At 32.1% G+C, this 18546-nt stretch overlaps 3 protein-coding genes across 5 annotated transcripts; 2 read left to right on the top strand and 1 right to left on the bottom strand.

Moving 5' to 3' along the window:
• Positions 1-360: 360 nt before the first annotated feature.
• On the bottom strand, positions 361-5935 carry LOC8263270 (phosphoribosylamine--glycine ligase). The gene is made up of 4 exons (XM_002526396.4): positions 5283-5935; positions 3167-3540; positions 2442-2972; positions 361-1205 (listed from the first exon to the last, which is right to left on the bottom strand). The coding sequence occupies exons 1-4, from the start codon at positions 5563-5565 to the stop codon at positions 789-791; spliced, it is 1605 nt and encodes a 534-aa protein (XP_002526442.3). The 5' UTR covers positions 5566-5935; the 3' UTR covers positions 361-788.
• A 5135-nt stretch (positions 5936-11070) lies between these two features.
• LOC8263271 lies at positions 11071-12183 on the top strand. The gene has a single exon (XM_025158655.2). The coding sequence runs from the start codon at positions 11382-11384 to the stop codon at positions 11937-11939; it is 558 nt and encodes a 185-aa protein (XP_025014423.1). The 5' UTR covers positions 11071-11381; the 3' UTR covers positions 11940-12183.
• Positions 12184-14405: 2222 nt separating this feature from the next.
• LOC8263272 lies at positions 14406-17800 on the top strand. Of its 3 annotated transcripts, none has more exons than XM_002526398.4 (3): positions 14406-15062; positions 15196-15458; positions 16623-17800. In XM_002526398.4, exons 2-3 carry the CDS (start codon positions 15239-15241, stop codon positions 17486-17488), a joined length of 1086 nt encoding a protein of 361 aa, XP_002526444.1. In that variant the 5' UTR covers positions 14406-15062; positions 15196-15238; the 3' UTR covers positions 17489-17800. The 3 variants fall into 3 exon arrangements, with proteins under 3 accessions (XP_002526444.1, XP_015579194.1, XP_048232095.1); XM_015723708.3 differs by having other exon boundaries at positions 14408-14904; XM_048376138.1 differs by lacking the exon at positions 14406-15062 and having other exon boundaries at positions 15084-15458.
• Positions 17801-18546: the final 746 nt, after the last annotated feature.

Raw genomic sequence — 18546 nt, 5'->3', positions numbered from 1 at the left:
TTTCCAAATTCTAAATTCTTTATCATTTTCAAAACTTAATAAAGAACTTAGGCCATCGTTTGTTAAATTTAATTTTTACAGGCATCTGGAAACATAAAATATATGTAATAATTTCTATAGCATTCTTAATTAAAAAGTTTGCTTTAGTGTTATTAACTAAACACTTCATATAATTAGATACCAGAAATTATTCTTCATGATGTAAGAGGTGCTTCCAATCAAAAAAATTAATAAAGGTGTGACGCTGGATGATTATTCCTTGAAGATTGACAATGTAATATAAAGACATGAAATGCTGCAATTATTAAGACATCAAATAAACCAATTACTTGTTTGCAAAACAATTGCCAAATTCAGATATAGTTAGACCATTTTGCTCTGAGATATTATTCATTTACGACATGGAAAGACTAGAAAAATTAACTATCAATAATCAAGAGGATGCTGTGTCCTATGCTACTTTTGGCCAACCTAACCACCCTGCATCCTCATTACAATGTTTGAAATACAAGTGCACAATCTAAAAAATTTGTTGATTTTCTCTTGTTATTCTTGATTGTATAAAAGTGGAGATTAGTTTTATCAGTAGAATAAGAAAAAGAAAAAGAAAATAGATCCGAGGCGTATCTTTCAAATACAAGAACAATTGCGGAGGACCTTTCTGTTTCATTCATTTGACTGACTGGCCCCAGATGATCACCATTTCTCTTTCATGGAATTTCGAACATTCCATAGTATATAAAGTTTGCATTCTTAGATAGGCAACATCAAGTACATCAGTAATAATTTTACCTTTCCGTCGCAAATTGCTTTTGTGGAAATGCTCTCCACCCAATGTCCCGCCGATAGAATCCTCCAGGCCAGTTGATTTCTTCAACTGCCTGATATGCTCTATCCTTTGCCTCTTGAAGATCTCTTCCCTTGGCAGTAACCCCAAGAACACGGCCCCCAGTAGCAATGAAGTTTCCGTCTGCATCCAAAGCAGTTCCAGCATGGAATATCTGAACTGTTGGAGCTACATTTTCAGCTTCTTCAAGGTTTCCAATTACAGTCCCCTTCTCATAGGACCCAGGGTAACCTTTACTTGCCATTACCACCACCATGGCAGACCCTGGGGACCAATTCAAAGATACTCCACTTAGCTCTCCTCTACAAGCTGCAAGGAGGACTTGTGCCAAATCAGATTCCAAACGGACCATTAGAACCTGCATTTTAAGACAAAACAAAAGAAACCGCATGAATTATGGGGTCATAGGACTACTGAAATTGATATTTCAGTATCAATTTCAGTAGCATTTAGAAAAATGATCATGATAACTAACTGTAATACTCCATCTGTTTGTTATAACAAAATATATCACCTCAGCACCAAAGAGATTATCAGAAATCTCTCCAACTTATGGCAACAAATATATAATAACAACAGCAAGTTGGTGTCGTTGAACTATGGTATAAATTGTAGAAGGCATAAAGAAACTATGTGAATACCAAAAACTAACATTTCATTTTAGTTGTGCATAGCATTAAAATCTTCTGCATAACCTAATAGCATCACCAACTAATACCTCAATATCCTATGGTTTATCCTACCAATTTCACAAAAAAGATTGTAAGATACAACTAACAACAGCAAGATTAAATCCCCAAACTATCTTATATAAATGTAATAATAAGGAATGCAACATTGGAACAAAATCCAGATGCAGATGACACCATATGCACAAAAATAAACAGAAAAATGGATCTTGATATAATGCAACAGATACTGCAATGACATAGACCACATAATTCATACCAAAAATCACTAGACCTGTGGGAAAAATGGGACAGAATATAAAATAAGAGAACAAGATTTAGGTAAAGAAAGGTATAAAATACTTGACAAGATGAAGACAAGCCTCATGGCCAATGGCAGAACCAGGGGGGCTAGGGGTGGCTATAGACCCCATAGCTTTCTAAAAAAAATTTAGATCCGTGTAGTTCTTTTGCATTTTTTGTTTCACCCCTTCCAAAAATTTTAGATTTCCTTTGTAATTTTTTTACATTCTTTGTAATAGGCATGACATCTTATTTGCCCCCCTCAAACAAATTTCTAGGTCCGCCACTGCTGATGGCCATCCTCTTGACTAGTTATTTTCTTACATAATAAAGCAGCAGAATTGCCACTTCCAAGAAATTTTATGATTGATTTAGTTTAGTCAAGAAAATCAAAGATTCTTCAATAACTTCGAAAATTAGTACCATAAGTTAAAAAAGAACCTCTATGTAGTGATATCAATTTTAAAGTGCTAGTAAATTATAGATAACAGATCTCAAATTGAATTTCAAGTAAAATCATAGATGTTCTTTAGTGCCCAGTAAAGTTTTGACAGGCCCCTGAATCATCGGTATCAATTCAATAGAGAATTATAGAAATGTTTAATAGAAGGTTTATAGCTAACCTGGCACTCTGGATCTCCAAAGCGCACATTGTACTCAATTAGCTTAGGTAAGCCAGACTTCTTCTCAATCATTAATCCAGCATATAGAACTCCAACAAACTTGCAGCCTTCTGCTGCCATTCCTTTCACGGTGGGGATAATTATAGTTTCCATAACTATTGATTGAAGCTCTCGAGTTAATACTGGTGCTGGGGAGTATGCGCCCATCCCTCCAGTATTAGACCCCGTATCTCCATCACCAACACGCTTATGGTCCTGAGCAGATTCTAAGGGAATAGCAGTCTCTCCATCCACTAGTGCAAAGAAAGATGCTTCTTCTCCTTCCAGATATTCCTCAACAATAACACGACAGCCTGCAGAACCAAAAGCACCTTTCACAAGCATTGAGTCAACAGCTTCATTTGCCTCCTCTAGTGTCATAGCAACAATTACTCCTTTTCCAGCAGCCAAGCCATCTGCTTTGATAACGATAGGCGCTCCTTCAGCCTGAATATATTCTTTTGCAGCAAATGGATCCGTAAATGTTTTGTACTGTAGAAAAAGAAGAAAACATCTTAAAAGAAAGTCACAAATTGCAAAAGACTAGCAAAGTAAAAAAAAACATTGACTTAAAATTATAGTCTGAACAAAGATACATCAATAGCAGAATGCTATCCAAATTCCGTCGGAAATAAAACGTTAAACCATCTTGTAATCCATCTCAAAAGTAGAGGATAAAAGAGTACCTTTGCAGTGGGAATTTTATATTTGTCACACAAGCTCTTCATAAAGTTCTTTGAACCTTCTAAAGCAGCCGCCTCTGCCGAAGGACCAAAAGTAGGAATTCCAACCTTCACTAGATCATTTGCAAGGCCAGCAACAAGAGGTGCTTCTGGTCCAACAACAACCAATCCTACACCCCATTTGTGACAGAAAGATATCACAGCTGAACTATCGGAGATATCAAGATCTGGAATACAAGTAGCATTTCCAGAGTTGGCAATGCCCGCATTGCCTGGTGCACAGAAGACAGCATCACAAGAGGGAGATCGTTGCAAGGCATAGCAAAGTGCATGTTCTCTTCCCCCTCCACCAATAACCAACACAACCACTCTCTCTTCTGTAACATTACCAGGTAAAAAACAACAAAAATTAGTGAATTATCTTGGACCATTTAATCCGATATTTTATCATTGTTTAATCTATACCAACAAAAATGTAGCAAATAATTCTTCCTGAGTAGTTCCCTAAAAATTCATAAGGGAACTAACATATCCAAGATTAATTTTTTCTTTCAATTCTATTGTTTATTACTTTATTGCTTAGACCAAAAAGTACACTTTCGTAGAAAGCAAATTCCACACATTCATAGTCATTAGACAACCTTCATTCTGAAAAGCATATAATTTGATAGTATAAAATTGTAAAAAGGGCCAATCTTTTCAAAGCCCCATTTGCCATTTCCTGCACAAAATTTCCTCTTTCTCTTGCATACAAAAACATCCAACAAAATGCCATACTTATTAACCCAAAAAGAAATTAAAAACACAATCTTTTTTCCCGAAAAAAAAATCAGTACTTCATTCTTAGTGGAACTATGAGCACCAATTGTTACGAGGGCCCTTCAGGCGGAGGGGGAAGGTTTTCTCCTGGCAGTTTTGTTAGCTAGGCAGAGGGGTTTCTGATATTCTATTTTTTGAGTCGGATAATCTCACTCTGATGAATTTTTTTCTCTCCCAATATACTTGTCCCTTAGAGACTCTTCGTATTGTGGAAAGGATAAAATTCACTAGGGAAGTTTTATGCTTGTTCAGATCTTTATCATGTTCCTAGACAAGGGAATTCTTTACGTCTTTATGTTGGTTGGAAATCAGATGTGCCCACCCCTTTGTATCAGATCTACCTTTCAGATATTAGTTAATGATCTTTCTTCTTTGAGAAAAAGAAAAAGGCCACAGAAACTATAGCAACAATATAAAAACTTCAGTATTACCAGTACCTACTATCATCAATCAGAAGACAACTTCACTTCCTATGTGATCCATGGCTATTTCCCTGTTCAGGACTAATATACTACCATCCTATAGCAGCATGTCATCTAGGCTAATCCAAGGAAGGATCAAAGATGTTTCAATACTGTTTCTGGTTTGAAGTTTTGGAAAAAATATTCAACGATACATGGTTTCAAGGGAATATAGGTGAGTCACACCCCTGAATTACCCGCTACCCTCCCAAGTTTGTCAGAAAATAAGGGGATTCACAAGCTCATTTAAAGCCATCCAGCTACCAAAACCAATAAGGGATTGTTTGAGCCATTGCAATTGCTAGTTTCTGAAAGTGTTCCTAATTTTGGCCATCTAGTGTGACAAAATTGTAACATCTAATAACATTGATGAACATGAAGAGACATACACAATATGCAATTTAAAAAAAAAAAAACAGAAAACCAAATAAAGAAAAAGAAAATAGTTACATGAAAAACTTTTGGTCTTCTCAGAGACAGAAATCAGTAAAAGATCGATCCTCTATCAGTAATACAACAACAGCGTAGCATAACCAACTTTTGCATAGAGAGCTAATGCAAGTAGCAGTTTAAGGTAACTTAACACCAAAATCAGTAACAAAGTTCATCAACATGTTCATTTCATTGGACTATTTGAATGTGCAACGCAGAAAATTGACCTAAACTCTATTGAAATTGAAACAGACAATTTAAACTCTTCGGCCTTGTTTGGAACAAATCATGTGCAAAAGTTCAACTGAATTGAATTCTTGCAAAATCGTCTCACTTATTACGAAAAGAATAAATTAAAAAAAGAAACATTTTTCCAAAAAAAAAAAAAACAGAACTTCAACTCTTACCGTAACCACCATTATTATGAGCATCAATTGAAACCTCAGGCTGAGATTTCCGTGCAATACACTTGAACACGGAAGAGAATGATGATCTAGAACCCGTAATCACATTCCAATGATTTTTGCAGGTGGAAGAACTACTCAAATGTCTGAAAGAATTATAGGAAGAGTGCCCAAAGAAAGAAGAGAAATTGTTTGATAAATGAAAAGAGTTGGTATTGGTGGTGGTGGTGGTGTTGACATTGAGTTTGAGTGAAGGTACAAAATTTAAAGTAACATAAGAAGACATCGAACTCCAATAGCAAAAGGGTTTTTGAAGTGTTTATGTAGGGTTTAAGGGATTCTTATAAAAACAAAATCTGGCAAAAAAAAGCAGTGATGAGAGTGGGTAATGAAGTGAGACTGCAACTCTCTCTCTATATATATATAACCATAAAAAGAAGGTAATATACAGAAAGAAAAAGAATTAATGGCGATGAAATTGAAAAAAGAAAGACGAAAAGAAAAGGAAAGTGTTTGATAAAAAAGAAAAAAAAGGAAGGAAACAAGGTGCTTTTGGTTCCTGTGGTCGTCAAGCTCAACAAACTCGAAGCCAATCCAGAGTGCCAAGCTCGCGGTTTAAGGAGCATCGGTCTTTGCATTTTCATTGGATTTTTCCTTCCGACGTTATAACAAAGCAAGCAACAATTTTTTGGAAATTTTTGCTTTTTTTTTTTTATTATATACTTTTAGTGACCCTTTTGGAACCATCTTTTGGGTAGAAATTGTAATGTTTTAATTTTTTATTTTTTTCTAAATCTTTATTTATCTTGGAAATTTTTTAAATTAACTACTGAAGCCCTCAGTGATTTCTAAGAGTTTTTAGTAATTAGATTTTAATAAATAAATAAATAAATAAAATGATAGATCTAAATAAAATAACTTTTTCACTAAAATATTTTATACACAGTAAAATAAAAATAACTTTTTCATTAAAATATTTTATACACAGCAAACGGTAAATTAAAATTACCCTAAAAGTAAAATAAATATATATATTTAAATACGTTTAAAAATAATAAATGATATATGGTATAAATAAATATATTAAGATTTATTTATTTCTTATCGTATATTTATATAAATATTTTTATCATTTTTAAAGATTTAATTATATTTTGATATCTTAACTTAAATTTTAGTTATTTTATATTCAAAATATATTTTTAGAATTTGGATAATTAATATTTTATTTAAGAATATATATCTTTAAAATTTTATTTATTAAACCAATTATGTAAGTCCATGTGAATATGTTTAAAGAAGATATATTCCGTCTAACTTCGTATTATATCCATTCAAAGAAGAACTATTTTGGTAGGGTTTGAATATAGACGATAAGCTGATGAAAGTGGGCCGTAATCATTTCGGCCGAAAGGCAATCAGACTTTCATGGCCACGTTTGTAATCCAATTAAAGATGGGCCTTAAACAATGGTAAAAGCCCAACGATCAGTTAACCACATGACAATTAAGCATCTTAACCACATTAGAAAAATCAGAAAAAAAAAAGGGAAAACCCATTAAAAGACACCAGAACCATTGTTTGTTGCAATTAAACTCTGTATAACGGTTGTATTTTATTCAGACCCTTAAAAATAAATTTTGATTTTATTAAAGACTATTTTCATAGAAATTGAGAGCGTTTGTTTTCACTTTACGTTAGAGAGGCGCAACACGTTAGGAGCCGACTAGGATTATTAGCATCAACAATTGAACAAGATCTAACTCACGTTCATTTTTATTTAAAAAAATATTAATAAAAAAAAAAAGCAAAGTAAAATGTGGCAGCGCAATGGCGATCGAAAACGAATCCTAACGACAAAACGAACCTCCTTAGAAAGGTATTAAGATCATAAGGTTTTGATGTTTTCTTGAAAATAACTTGATTGTGTGAGTTAGAATGTATAAAAAGAAAACAAAAAAAGATGTTCGGTCCTTATCAAAGAATCTAATGCAGTTAATACAGAAGAGAAATTACTTATATAATAGAGGAGTGAAAAATGAAGGACAATTTAAAGCTGTATCAAATAAAAGAAAAGGTAAGTTAAATAAAAATATGAAAGAAGTCTTAAAGAAGCAAAGAAATTGCTTCCAAGAAATTGAATGAGAAAGGAAAGTTTTTAAACTTTTCAAAATGCAAAGAATTTAGGGTTTTTTTATGACACCCATTGATTTCAAGAAGAAGAGAAAACTTAGATTTAAGAGTCCAACCATATACAAAATTACGTATAAAAAATGATGTGGATCTTAATTAATATTCTTTAAGTATGATGTTGTCAATTTTGTGAAGAAAGTCCTTAATAGAACGATAAATAAATGTTCAAGGACTCAATAAATATATAATAAATCACTATAAAAAAAATCAGATTTAGTTACCATAAAAAATGGTCTTTAAGTGGTCGCTAAAGGTCAATAGTGGCCACATAAGTGATAGCTAAAACGCTAGTCGCAAAATGAAATAGCGATAAAAAATTAATGTGGTCGCTATTTTGTCTCATTATGGTTGCTAATTGAAAATAATCGGAGACTAACGAAGATAAAATAGAGGCCATTCAGCAACCACATCATATGGTAGCTAAAATTGGAGACCATCATATATTTCATCTCTGATTTTATTTTAGAATTGATTTTTGACTAATATTTTATTATAATTTATATAATTTTTTTAACTATTATTAATCTATTTACATTTATTTTATAATTAATATTATAAATAATTTTTATTCTAAAAATTAAATATTAAAATTTAATTTAGAAAATAAAATTAATAAATAAATAAAATCATTCTATTAAAAGAAAAAATAATATACAATTAAATCTAAATCAAACATACATAACTGTAATATTTCACAACTATAATCAAATAAAAATTTCATTTTTTTTTTCAATCAAGAAGAGGCAAAAGCCTATGGAACAGATTACACAATAGTCACAAATTTAGAAAAAGAAACACCAAGCTTATGCTGCATGAGAACGTCCTTCAAATCATCTGGAGGTTGATCAAAGTAATGGCATCTCAAAGGCAACGTGAAACTCATAGCAACAGGACAATTTGCATTCCTATTATCCTCTTTATAAATATGGCTTACTTGGACATACCAGTTCTTATTTGGACATACCAATTCTATTTTTCGAATCTCAGCAATTATTGAAAAATACTAAAGAGAAAAATCAAAAAATTAGTCAACAGATGAGCTAGAACCTTATTATCCACTTCCAAGAGCCCCTATGTATTGCTCTCTATTCCAAGCCATTCTCAGACAGTGGATAACATTCAAGCTTCTTCAACAACCACATTGCAAATTCCAATCTTGGCACTGAAACTTGAACACTAAATATCATTGAAATTCCTATTTAAGTCGCCAGCACAAGCTCGACCAAAAGGCCTCATCACACCATCTGTATTAATTTTTATCCAATTGAGAAGAGGCAAGGTCCATGCAATCATGAGCTCAAGATTATTCTAATTTTGTGAACTATAAAATGAATTTAAGTGAATAAAAAGAAGAGACTACCATAACCACCTATATAAAACTATCGTACATTTGAGAGACTACCATAATTTCATGTAATGCTATGTCTAAACACATTAAAATATAATGATTTCTCTTTTAAATTTCTTTCTTATTTTCCGCTTTATTATTTATTATTTATTATTTTCACTATGAGAGATTTATAAACAGCAAACCCTAAAATGGTTTACAATTTTTGTCTCTCCAACCTTATCAATTGATATAAAATTAAGTGTTTAACCTCATTAAAAAAAAACATCTTTAAGTCAAAGGATCCAACAACCAACAAAATTTAAAAGACTTGTGTTAATATTTATGGATGAATTTAGTAGTCAAAAGACTATATCATTACATCAACTTCACTTGACATCTTCCAAATCCTGCAAATTTATTAAATTCCTGGTGATGTCGGTTGGCTTTTGGCCTTTATTGCTGACTTCAAAACATTTTTGGATCTTAGATTTAAGGTGTTCCTCGTGCATTACCTAGAAGAAGATCATTTTGGACTTTTTCTCTTCTATTTCCCTATTTTTTTTTCTTTCTTTTGTTCTCTACATGGCATTGAACATGCACATTATTTCTTTTTCTTTTTCTTTTTTTTATTTTTCCCATTTGTCTTTTAAAAAATAACCCTTATAAAGCCTACTATAGTTGGACTATTATAATGTAATTTATTGATTCTCATTGTTGTTATGTGGACAGGCACGATCAAGAAATGTGTTTGATGATCATGTGCTTGAGTACTTAACTAGCCCTAGTGTGAACTACTTTAACATGCTAACACTATTCAACAATGAAAACTTTTGTAGATCAACACTAATTAACTGTAATGCCCAAGTCACAATTTATAATAATTTCATAAATGCTATCGAAGAATGTTTAAAAAATAAATCTTCATTACTCAGAATGAAATGATATATCTATATACTTTTTAATATTTTATTCGATGAGACGATTAAGTTGTTTTCTTTTTTGTTGTTGTATTTTAATGAATGAAAAATTCATTATCGTCATAAGAAGAAAAAATATAACTAGTGTCTTACGCTAGCAGTAAAAGGAGACTATATTGTAGAAGTGAGTGTTAGGTTCAAATTTCATAATAATCTGGACCCAATATATGTGCTCATCTTTTGCAACATTTGCCTAATTAAGCTTTTGTTGGTTGATATGAATGTTTCTGAACATTTCTTTTTTAGTTTTTGGTTTGGAGAAAGAGGCAATTTTGTTTGGCAGTCTATGCAATTGGTAAAGACATGAAGAGTAGTGACTAGTGGAATGGCATTATCCATGGGCAAGGAGTAAAGACAGATAAGTCAATTTGGAATGTCTTGTTTGCAGAGATGGTCCTAGCCAGTACTTATTGAAAAGTTTGTCATCAACCTCTCTGCTTGAAAGAAATGGATGATTTGTTGTTGGCACCCATTGCCTCAGAAATTTCCTTGCAGTCATGGCCAATGGCATTAAGTATAGGGATAACCATATCACCATCATGTACAAGGGCAGTATATATATATATATGTAGGAGCAGTTCTTTTTTAATGAATGTAAAGAATTTACAAATATTTTGAGATAAAATTTAGAACCACAGCCACTTGATTCTTGAATTTGACCTGTTAGGATGGAAAGAAAGTGAAGTAATTGAAACTATTAGATAAGATAATATTTTAAAACAAAAGAAATTTTGAAAGTGAACTATCATAATTAATTTAAATATTTCAATATCTAATTTTATAAGACAAGTATGGATTTGACTATTTAATGCTTGTAAATGGTAAGAAAAGAGAAAAGGAAAGATAATATTTAAATCTAACTGAACTTGGAAGAAACAGCCAAGAAAATAATTGGGTTTTATACATTTAAAACAACTAACATAAAATGCTAAGTGTAATTTATAATATAGTACAGGGTTTTGCTAATATGGAGAATACTTTTCAACAAAATTGCTATGAATAGCTAGTAAAGGTCATAAACAAGACCAAATAACAATGGTGGATTTCAATGGATTTTTGACTTGGTCTTGCATTTATCTTTTTTGGTTCAATTATGGCTTTTAAGGGCTTAATCTTGTGGAGGAGATTATTCCCCTCTTAACCATTTATACTATAATGATTATATAGTTCCATTTTCCTAGACATGAAAGAACAACTCACAACAATTTTTAACTGCACCAAAACTTTTAAAACTTGAAAATTGTCCAAATTTTTTTAACATTTTCTCATTTTCTGCATCTACCTTCATTTCAAAGCACTCTCTCTAAATCCACACCATGTGTTTGTGAAGGGCATTCTTAACCTTTTATGTCCCATCCTTTTTGAGTGTTAGAAACCAGATTACTAGGACCCACCTTCATTACCTTCTCCTTGTCTTTGCATATATATCACCACTGCATCTTCTATATCTCTGATAAACCCTCAACATTAACAAAAATCCTAGGTCATAACCCCACCTTCTTTCTTTCTTTATTTTACCCTTTATTTCTTTTTCTTTTCTTTTTTTTTCCTTCTCCCTCTTTTGTCCAAGAAATAAGAGATAAAAGAATATAATATCAAGAAATGAAAGGGTCTTCCAAGATCAAAATCATTGGCTCAACAAATTCAAGAACCATGGATCTTTCAGATCTCTTAACATCTCTTGAACCCACAAAAACCAACAGTACTGCTACCGATACTCATCAAGAAACCAAGAAAATCAAGTGCAGTGATGCTAAAACCGACCCCACCACCACCACCACCAACAACAACAACACCAATAATATCAAAGATTCATTCCTTGGATTACAAGAAGATCAAGGAAGGTATAAAGAAGAGATGTTTGGTATGAAGTTGAAAAGGAACTCTTCAGTTTCCTCAGCTTCAGCTTCTTCTGTACTTCATTCAGTAAAGAAAGCATTCTCCATGAGAAGATCTTCATCAGTTACTGAAAGGTATTGTAGAATCCATGACCAATCTGTCACTCTGCAATCACCAACACATGATGGTCATTATGATGATGATCATGCTGATGCCGATCATGATGATGATGATGGTGATACAAAAACAACAAGATCTATGAAGCAAAAGAATAGCAGAGGCAGAATCTTTAAAGCATGTAAGAAACTTTTTGGACTCTAGTTTTGTCCATTTTCATTAGTATATTTTTCACTACTGCTGCTACTGTAATGGGTTGTTATTCCTTTTTCCATTATGGAGTTGTATTATTACTATGGAGTACTTTAAGAAGAAAAGACAAAGTAAAAAAATTTTGCATAGCTGCTGTAATGATCATTAATCTGTGAAATAGTGATGATCCAAGTAGATTTATAGATCTACTTAATGTGTTTTTGTGGTGCAATAGGGCAAGAGTACCTTATTTTGACTTTGTGTAATTTTATTTTGTCCTTTTTGAGAGGCAATTACAGGTTGCATACTACAGATTCAAAACTTGAATAGTATATCCAATTCATGATTCCATTATTTAAGAACTGTTTGTTTTTTTCATTTTTCCTTCCTAAATCTTGAACTATTTGCATATTTTGTTGTTTATGGCATCATAATTATTTTCTCTATATTTATATATATTACTACCAAACTACTTTTCATAATTCCAATGAAAAAAATATATATTTCGAGTTCTCCAAAAATACATTATAATAAACCACATAAAATTCAGTGTTTACTATATATTTTGCGTTCGAATAAAATGAAAATTTACATTCATAAAAAAATATCTTATTTTAATTTTTTTAAAATAATTCAACATGAAAGGATAGTTTAGTTGGTTTTTTCATTTATAAAAGTTTTAGTCTTTTTATTATTATTTTCTTTTTTGTTGAAATAATTCTAGTCTTTTTATTAGTATTCACCAACTTTAATGATAGTTTATAATAATAAGCAGAAGGAGAAATAATTAAAATAGCTATAATTAGAAAAAAAAAATACACATTTAATATCAGATTTCATTTTCAAAGCAAACTAAATGTGCCTTAAATAGTTAATAATAGTAAGAAAGGCCAAACCCCAGTGCCAAATTCATTGCATTAATCACTCTAAACATAAACTTTGGGTATAAATTTGCCTAGGATGCTTTTGTATAGACACTCAAATTCTTGGTAAGAGTATAAAAGGTAAAAGCCAACAAAAGCCAAGCTGGATTCATCAATCTTCCCCAAATTCTTGTTGCTGCCTTTGAGTCCTGCCAACTTGTCTATAATATGCATCAGTGTTTACAGTTTCTGAGTTATGGCTATTTTCCCTTTATCTTTAATTTCTTCTTTTTTTTTTTTTTTTGGGTCCCTTTTAGGGACAAACTAAATAGAAAATGCTCATTTGTTCAGTTCATTGTCATATATATGTGAAGACTTCATATCTTTTATTTTCTGATAAGTCATTATCAGTATTTAAGATCTTACACACCTTATTTCATATGTTCATGCTTTAGTACTTTACTCCTATATCCATTTTCAACCCAGCAAAGAGAGTGTGAGAGAGACATAAAAATGGATTCATAAATTAGCTTTCAATAAAGATTTTTTAATCTAGAAATTCTCATAATTAACCCAAAATAATAATAATAATAATAATAATAATCAAAGCCTATACATTGATTTACAATTTTACCCTATCATCTTTTTCCTTTGTATTTTGTTAGTTGCAAATTATTCACTTGACCAAATTACAAAAGAAAATTATTCTTCATTTGAATAATTTATTTTCTTTTTTCTAAAAACATTTATGAATATATTTTGGTTGAAGACATCCATAAAAAGAGTATTTAAAAGAAAAACTATTTGAATCCTTAGCAAAGCCATTTAAATTGAAAATAATAATAATTATTATTTATTATTTTATTATTTAAAAGGTCTTTTTTTTTTTTTTTGTCTAGGATTGGACTTAAAGACTCTATACTATATGTAAACATACATGTTACTTCTTACACTTGGGCCTATCACTCGAATTCCAATTTTAAAGTAATGCCTTAAAACGCCGATATGCTCTGCCGTTTCTCGGTGGACCACCAGCTAAGCAATGCGGCTGCTGGGTCCCACTTCTTAATCCCTCCCTCCATTCTCCCGGCTTTTTTTGCCACGCAATTGGCGTATTTGGAATCTGCGGTTCCCATTCGCATTAGGAGGAGGAGGAGGAGGAGGAGGAAGCCCAGATTCAGGCACGCTAGCTAGTAGGGCCCCACATTGATTGTTTTAGTGTTAGAGATGTTCGACACGTGTCGTACAGTGTCGGGGTGTATCCTCTTGAGTTTTTGGATTCGGACACAGGCTAAAATGACGGAGACAGATGGCACGTTTGCCCTCTGTCACTGACGTCACGATTCTGAAGTTTACTATTTGTGTGCTGTTAGCTGAAATTACGTAATTGCATTTTCTTTGATTTGTTTTCATTTTCTGCCCTAAATCTTGAAAAAAAGCAAACTAAAATTGTAAAGGCAAAATTCCTTTTAAAGCCCTTTCGTTTATTGTTATTTGCTTTCAATATTAAAAATCAAAATAATTTTTTTTCAATAAAAATCTAAAAAATTATTACTAAGACATCTTTAATCCAATAACAATAGTAATAAATAAAATGTCCCTTGTTTAAAAAATAGAATTATTATGAACAAACTTTCTAAAAATAGTAAATATCTTTATTTGTTGAAAAATACTTTATTGAACGTGTATCTAGTCATAAAAATAACAGGGGTATATCAGTTATTTGACAAATGAAATTTAAAAATTAAATAAATAACAGAAACCCTAGACAAACGGGCAATATTAAAAAAATAAATAAAATAAAATCTCATGGCCGCAATAGCGCAAAGAACTAAAATATAAATAGATTTATCCCAAAATCTAACCTAATTCAAGAAAATACAGTGGCAGAGAAATTGCGTAGACACTGAACAAAAGAAAAAAAGAAAAAAGAAAAAGGCAAATCCTAAAATGAAAAAGAATGAAGGAGAAAAATTGCAGAGAGAAGAGAGAAAAACTTGTGTGGCTACCGCAGAATTAGCAATTTCTCCATAAAAATTAATTTCCTTTCTTTTTCTTTTCCCAATTATTATTCCTATTTTTCGCATTTGTCAGCCTTGTCCATCAATAGCGCGGTAAATCCAACAAACAAAAATTAAAAACAAAAAGATTTTGCTGCCCATTTCATCTTTCTTCTCGTTCTTTATAGTTGTTTTTTTTTATTAAAAAAAAAAGAAATTTATTTATTAATAAATTTTTTTTCCCATCACAATCTCAGTTTCTATGCGTACAAGTACGTATTTATGTTCTTCATTTTTTTTTTTTTTGTGGTTTTTCTCTTCCAAATGATCAGAGGCAATTAAGTATTGATTTGTAGAAAAAGAGATGGTTTTTGGTTTTCTTATGATGGGATTTGATTTTTGTAGGGCGCGAAGCAATTAGTGGGGGAGTTGGATACAATAAAGAGCAATGGCTGATGAAGCTGTCGCTAGCGGTGGTGCCAGCGGCGGCGGTGGTGGGGAGGAGGTTGGAACATCATCGTCATCGGGTGGTTCGTCGCCAAAGAATAGAATGAAGTTCTTGTGTAGTTATGGCGGGAAAATATTGCCCAGACCTGCTGATGGCCTCCTTAAATATGTTGGTGGAGAGACACGTGTCATTGGCGTTCCTAGAGATACCAACTTCTCAGGTTAATAATAACTTCCTTTATTACTAAATTTTTTATGTTCTTGCTTTAAGATTAATTAAGTTATTTGATAATTTGATTATCACGCATATATATATATATATATATAATTGAATTTGTTTCGCAAAGTATAAATATTACTTGGGAGATTGAAAAGAAATTAGGGTGCTTGCCTTTTATTTTGCTTTTCTTATAAGTTGTACTAGGCCTTCCATTGAAATGATATGCCATGAAACAGATTTGGTAGTGTACAAGATGGTAAGGACAATCAAACTCGGGCTTTTGAGATATGTATATATTGTCCGGCTAAGCCTGTCGGTATCCCTTTCATTAGTTTAAGTATGTGGGTGCGTCTTTCTTAGTGAAGATAGGGATTGTGGCCATGCATCTATGTGTAATTATGATGCCAAGAGACTTATTTTTCTGAGATAGTGCCCATGCATTTGTGTGTGTCTGTTATCCTTTTTTGACAGATAAAAACTGGTATCAATGTATTTTTACTTAGGCTATTTCAATTGTAACCCCTATAGAGTCATGAACTCTGTTATTAGGTAACTCAAGAGGACAAGTAAGGTTTTGCATTGTTCTGAATGATTTAAAAATCGCACATACGGGGCTTAAATTAGTAACATAGAGATTTCGATGCTCCAATTTTGGTCATTAAAAGAATTTGAAGGATTACTTTAGCCAAAGAAGAAAACAAATTAGCTGGATTGTTGGGTTCCAACTTAGGTGAAGCTAAAGGAAACGAGAGAGCTGATATGATATAAGGACCTAGCTGTACTCAGTTAAGTGATTTGATCAGCAATGCTAGTGACATAATAGGTGATTGAAGTGTTGAGACCTGAATAATTGCAGTGATAAAGCAATTTTTTGGACTAGTATATTCTTCAGTTTTGTTAAGCTTTCTTTCTTTCATGGGCTCAACAAGTTTGATCGATCCTGCAAGTTCTACTTATTGTTTTGTGACTTTATTTTTTCCTCTTGAAATAGACTTGTACATTTCCCCTTGGCCTTCTCCGAGTTAGAAAGAAAAAGTTTGGCTTTCTCTTGAGTGGTTTCTGTTGATAGTTATTCGGTGATTTGTTTTCTTTCTTATGGTAACTTTTTTTATTTAAACTTGTTCTTGTGGATTTTGTTTCGTTGGCTAATGTTTTTTATGTGCAGAGTTAATGAAGAAGCTGAAATCAGAATTTGAAGGGGACATGGTCCTGAAGTACCAGGTGATGCCTGAAGAGCTTGACGTATTGGTGTCTGTAAGGACTGATGAGGATCTGAAGCACATGCTCGACGAATATGATCGCCATGAAAGTGGAGGAACTTCAAAGCTTCGAGCCTTCTTGTTCCCTTCCACTCCTGTAATACTCGAGAACCAAAATGGCCCTGCAGATCCTCATGCAGTAGAACAGCGTTACATTGATGCCATCAACAACACGGTTCGTTCAGCCAATTGTAGACCTCCCACTATCATTGCAAACCGTCCTTCCTTTAGCCTCTCTGCTTCCTCTTCTCCGAAAGGCAATTCCCCTGATGGTAACACCATGGATGCTACTACCCATGAGCATATTTTCATGAATAGCTATCATAGTAATAGATTTCCTATGCATAAAGTACATAGTTCTCCTAGTCTCTACAATCTCAATGCTCCTCACCATCAAAGTAACAGCCACGGCAATCCCCATTATTATCAACACCATCACCATCATCAGCAGTATCAGCAGCACTATCCACATAGCTACCAATCTTCTTCTAGACTACCTCATGAACCTCAGAGGCTATTACCATCTTTATCGCTGGGGCGGCCTGACTTTGGGAGGACACCCTTTAGTCCTCTCAATCAGTACCACTCGAACGTAAACAATGCGGGGAGCTCGAATGTACATAACAATTGGAGCTCAAGCGGACATAATTTTGGGAGTGGAAGTCTCAACAGACATAGCTGCTATGAGGAGCAGCACTCTGGTTATGGGTGTAGGACAATTGAAAGACTGGATGGTCTATCTCCAAGTCCCAAGAATAAAATTCTGGAGTAGAGTCATACAATTATCGACTAGCTGATTTGAAGAGCTTAAAGATGGTATAGAAGATTTCTTTTTTGTTTTTGGTTCTTTTTCTTTATTATTTTCCCTTCTTTCTATACATATTTTGTTTGTTTTCCCCAGAAAAAGGAAAAGAAAAAAAGAAAAAGATAAGGTTGAAACATGTTCACCTTATGTTTTGGGTGTATTATATGATTGTGTTCTTGAGTAGGTTTGAATGTTGCTTGTGAAGCAGCTGCAAAAGCTTTGTACACATTTAAGAAACTATAGTTATTATTATGTTTGAAGAATTTTTCTTGGTTTTTAGAGTTAGTTTCAAGCTTCTTTTGATGCTTTGCTGCACCATGGTCGTATGGTTTTATAGATTTCTTAAGATGCAGCTTATGGCATGTGTGCTATTCTGATCATAATTATGATTGCATAAGTTCTTTTCTGAGTTGTAATAGAGCAGTTCATGATTGCAAATATAATCTTATTTTATTTTGAAGTCATAACAATTGTTAAATGGAAATAAAGGGTTTTTTTCAACAGATTACTCTTACGTTCATAAAATTTATGAAATTTATTTATAAATATAAAATTTACATGTTTTGAATGAAGTACAAATTAATTTCAAATTTGTTTCGAATTTGTCATAGCTAAATTAAATCCTATCATAATAGGTAGAATATCTAAATAATTTCATATTAGTTTGTCAATATATTTTAGAACATAAAAATATCTCATTCAAATTTATTATATTTTTATTCTATTTTCTTTCTTATATATTAGATTTCAACCAAAAATACTTTTAAAAATCTTTCTACTTTACAAGTAAAAGAAAAAAAAAATTGGCCACCCTAAAAAGAATTTCATAAAATTTGGCCTCCTTAAGAACTTTTTCTCCTTTTTCCTAATGTTTGAAATTTTTCTGTATGTCCTTTTTATCTCTGACAAATTTCAATATTTTCCAATTTATCCTATGCAATTCAACTTCTTTTCATTTTAGGTCTCTAAATTTCAATTTTTTTTTTTGGATTTTATATAATTTTTAATTTTTATTTATTTATTTA

Source organism: Ricinus communis, chromosome 6 (assembly GCF_019578655.1).
Source record: "Ricinus communis isolate WT05 ecotype wild-type chromosome 6, ASM1957865v1, whole genome shotgun sequence".
In the NCBI taxonomy this organism is placed as follows: Eukaryota; Viridiplantae; Streptophyta; class Magnoliopsida; order Malpighiales; family Euphorbiaceae; genus Ricinus; species Ricinus communis.
Note: the sequence above shows the minus strand (reverse complement) of the source record. Positions and strands in the feature narration are given on the sequence as shown.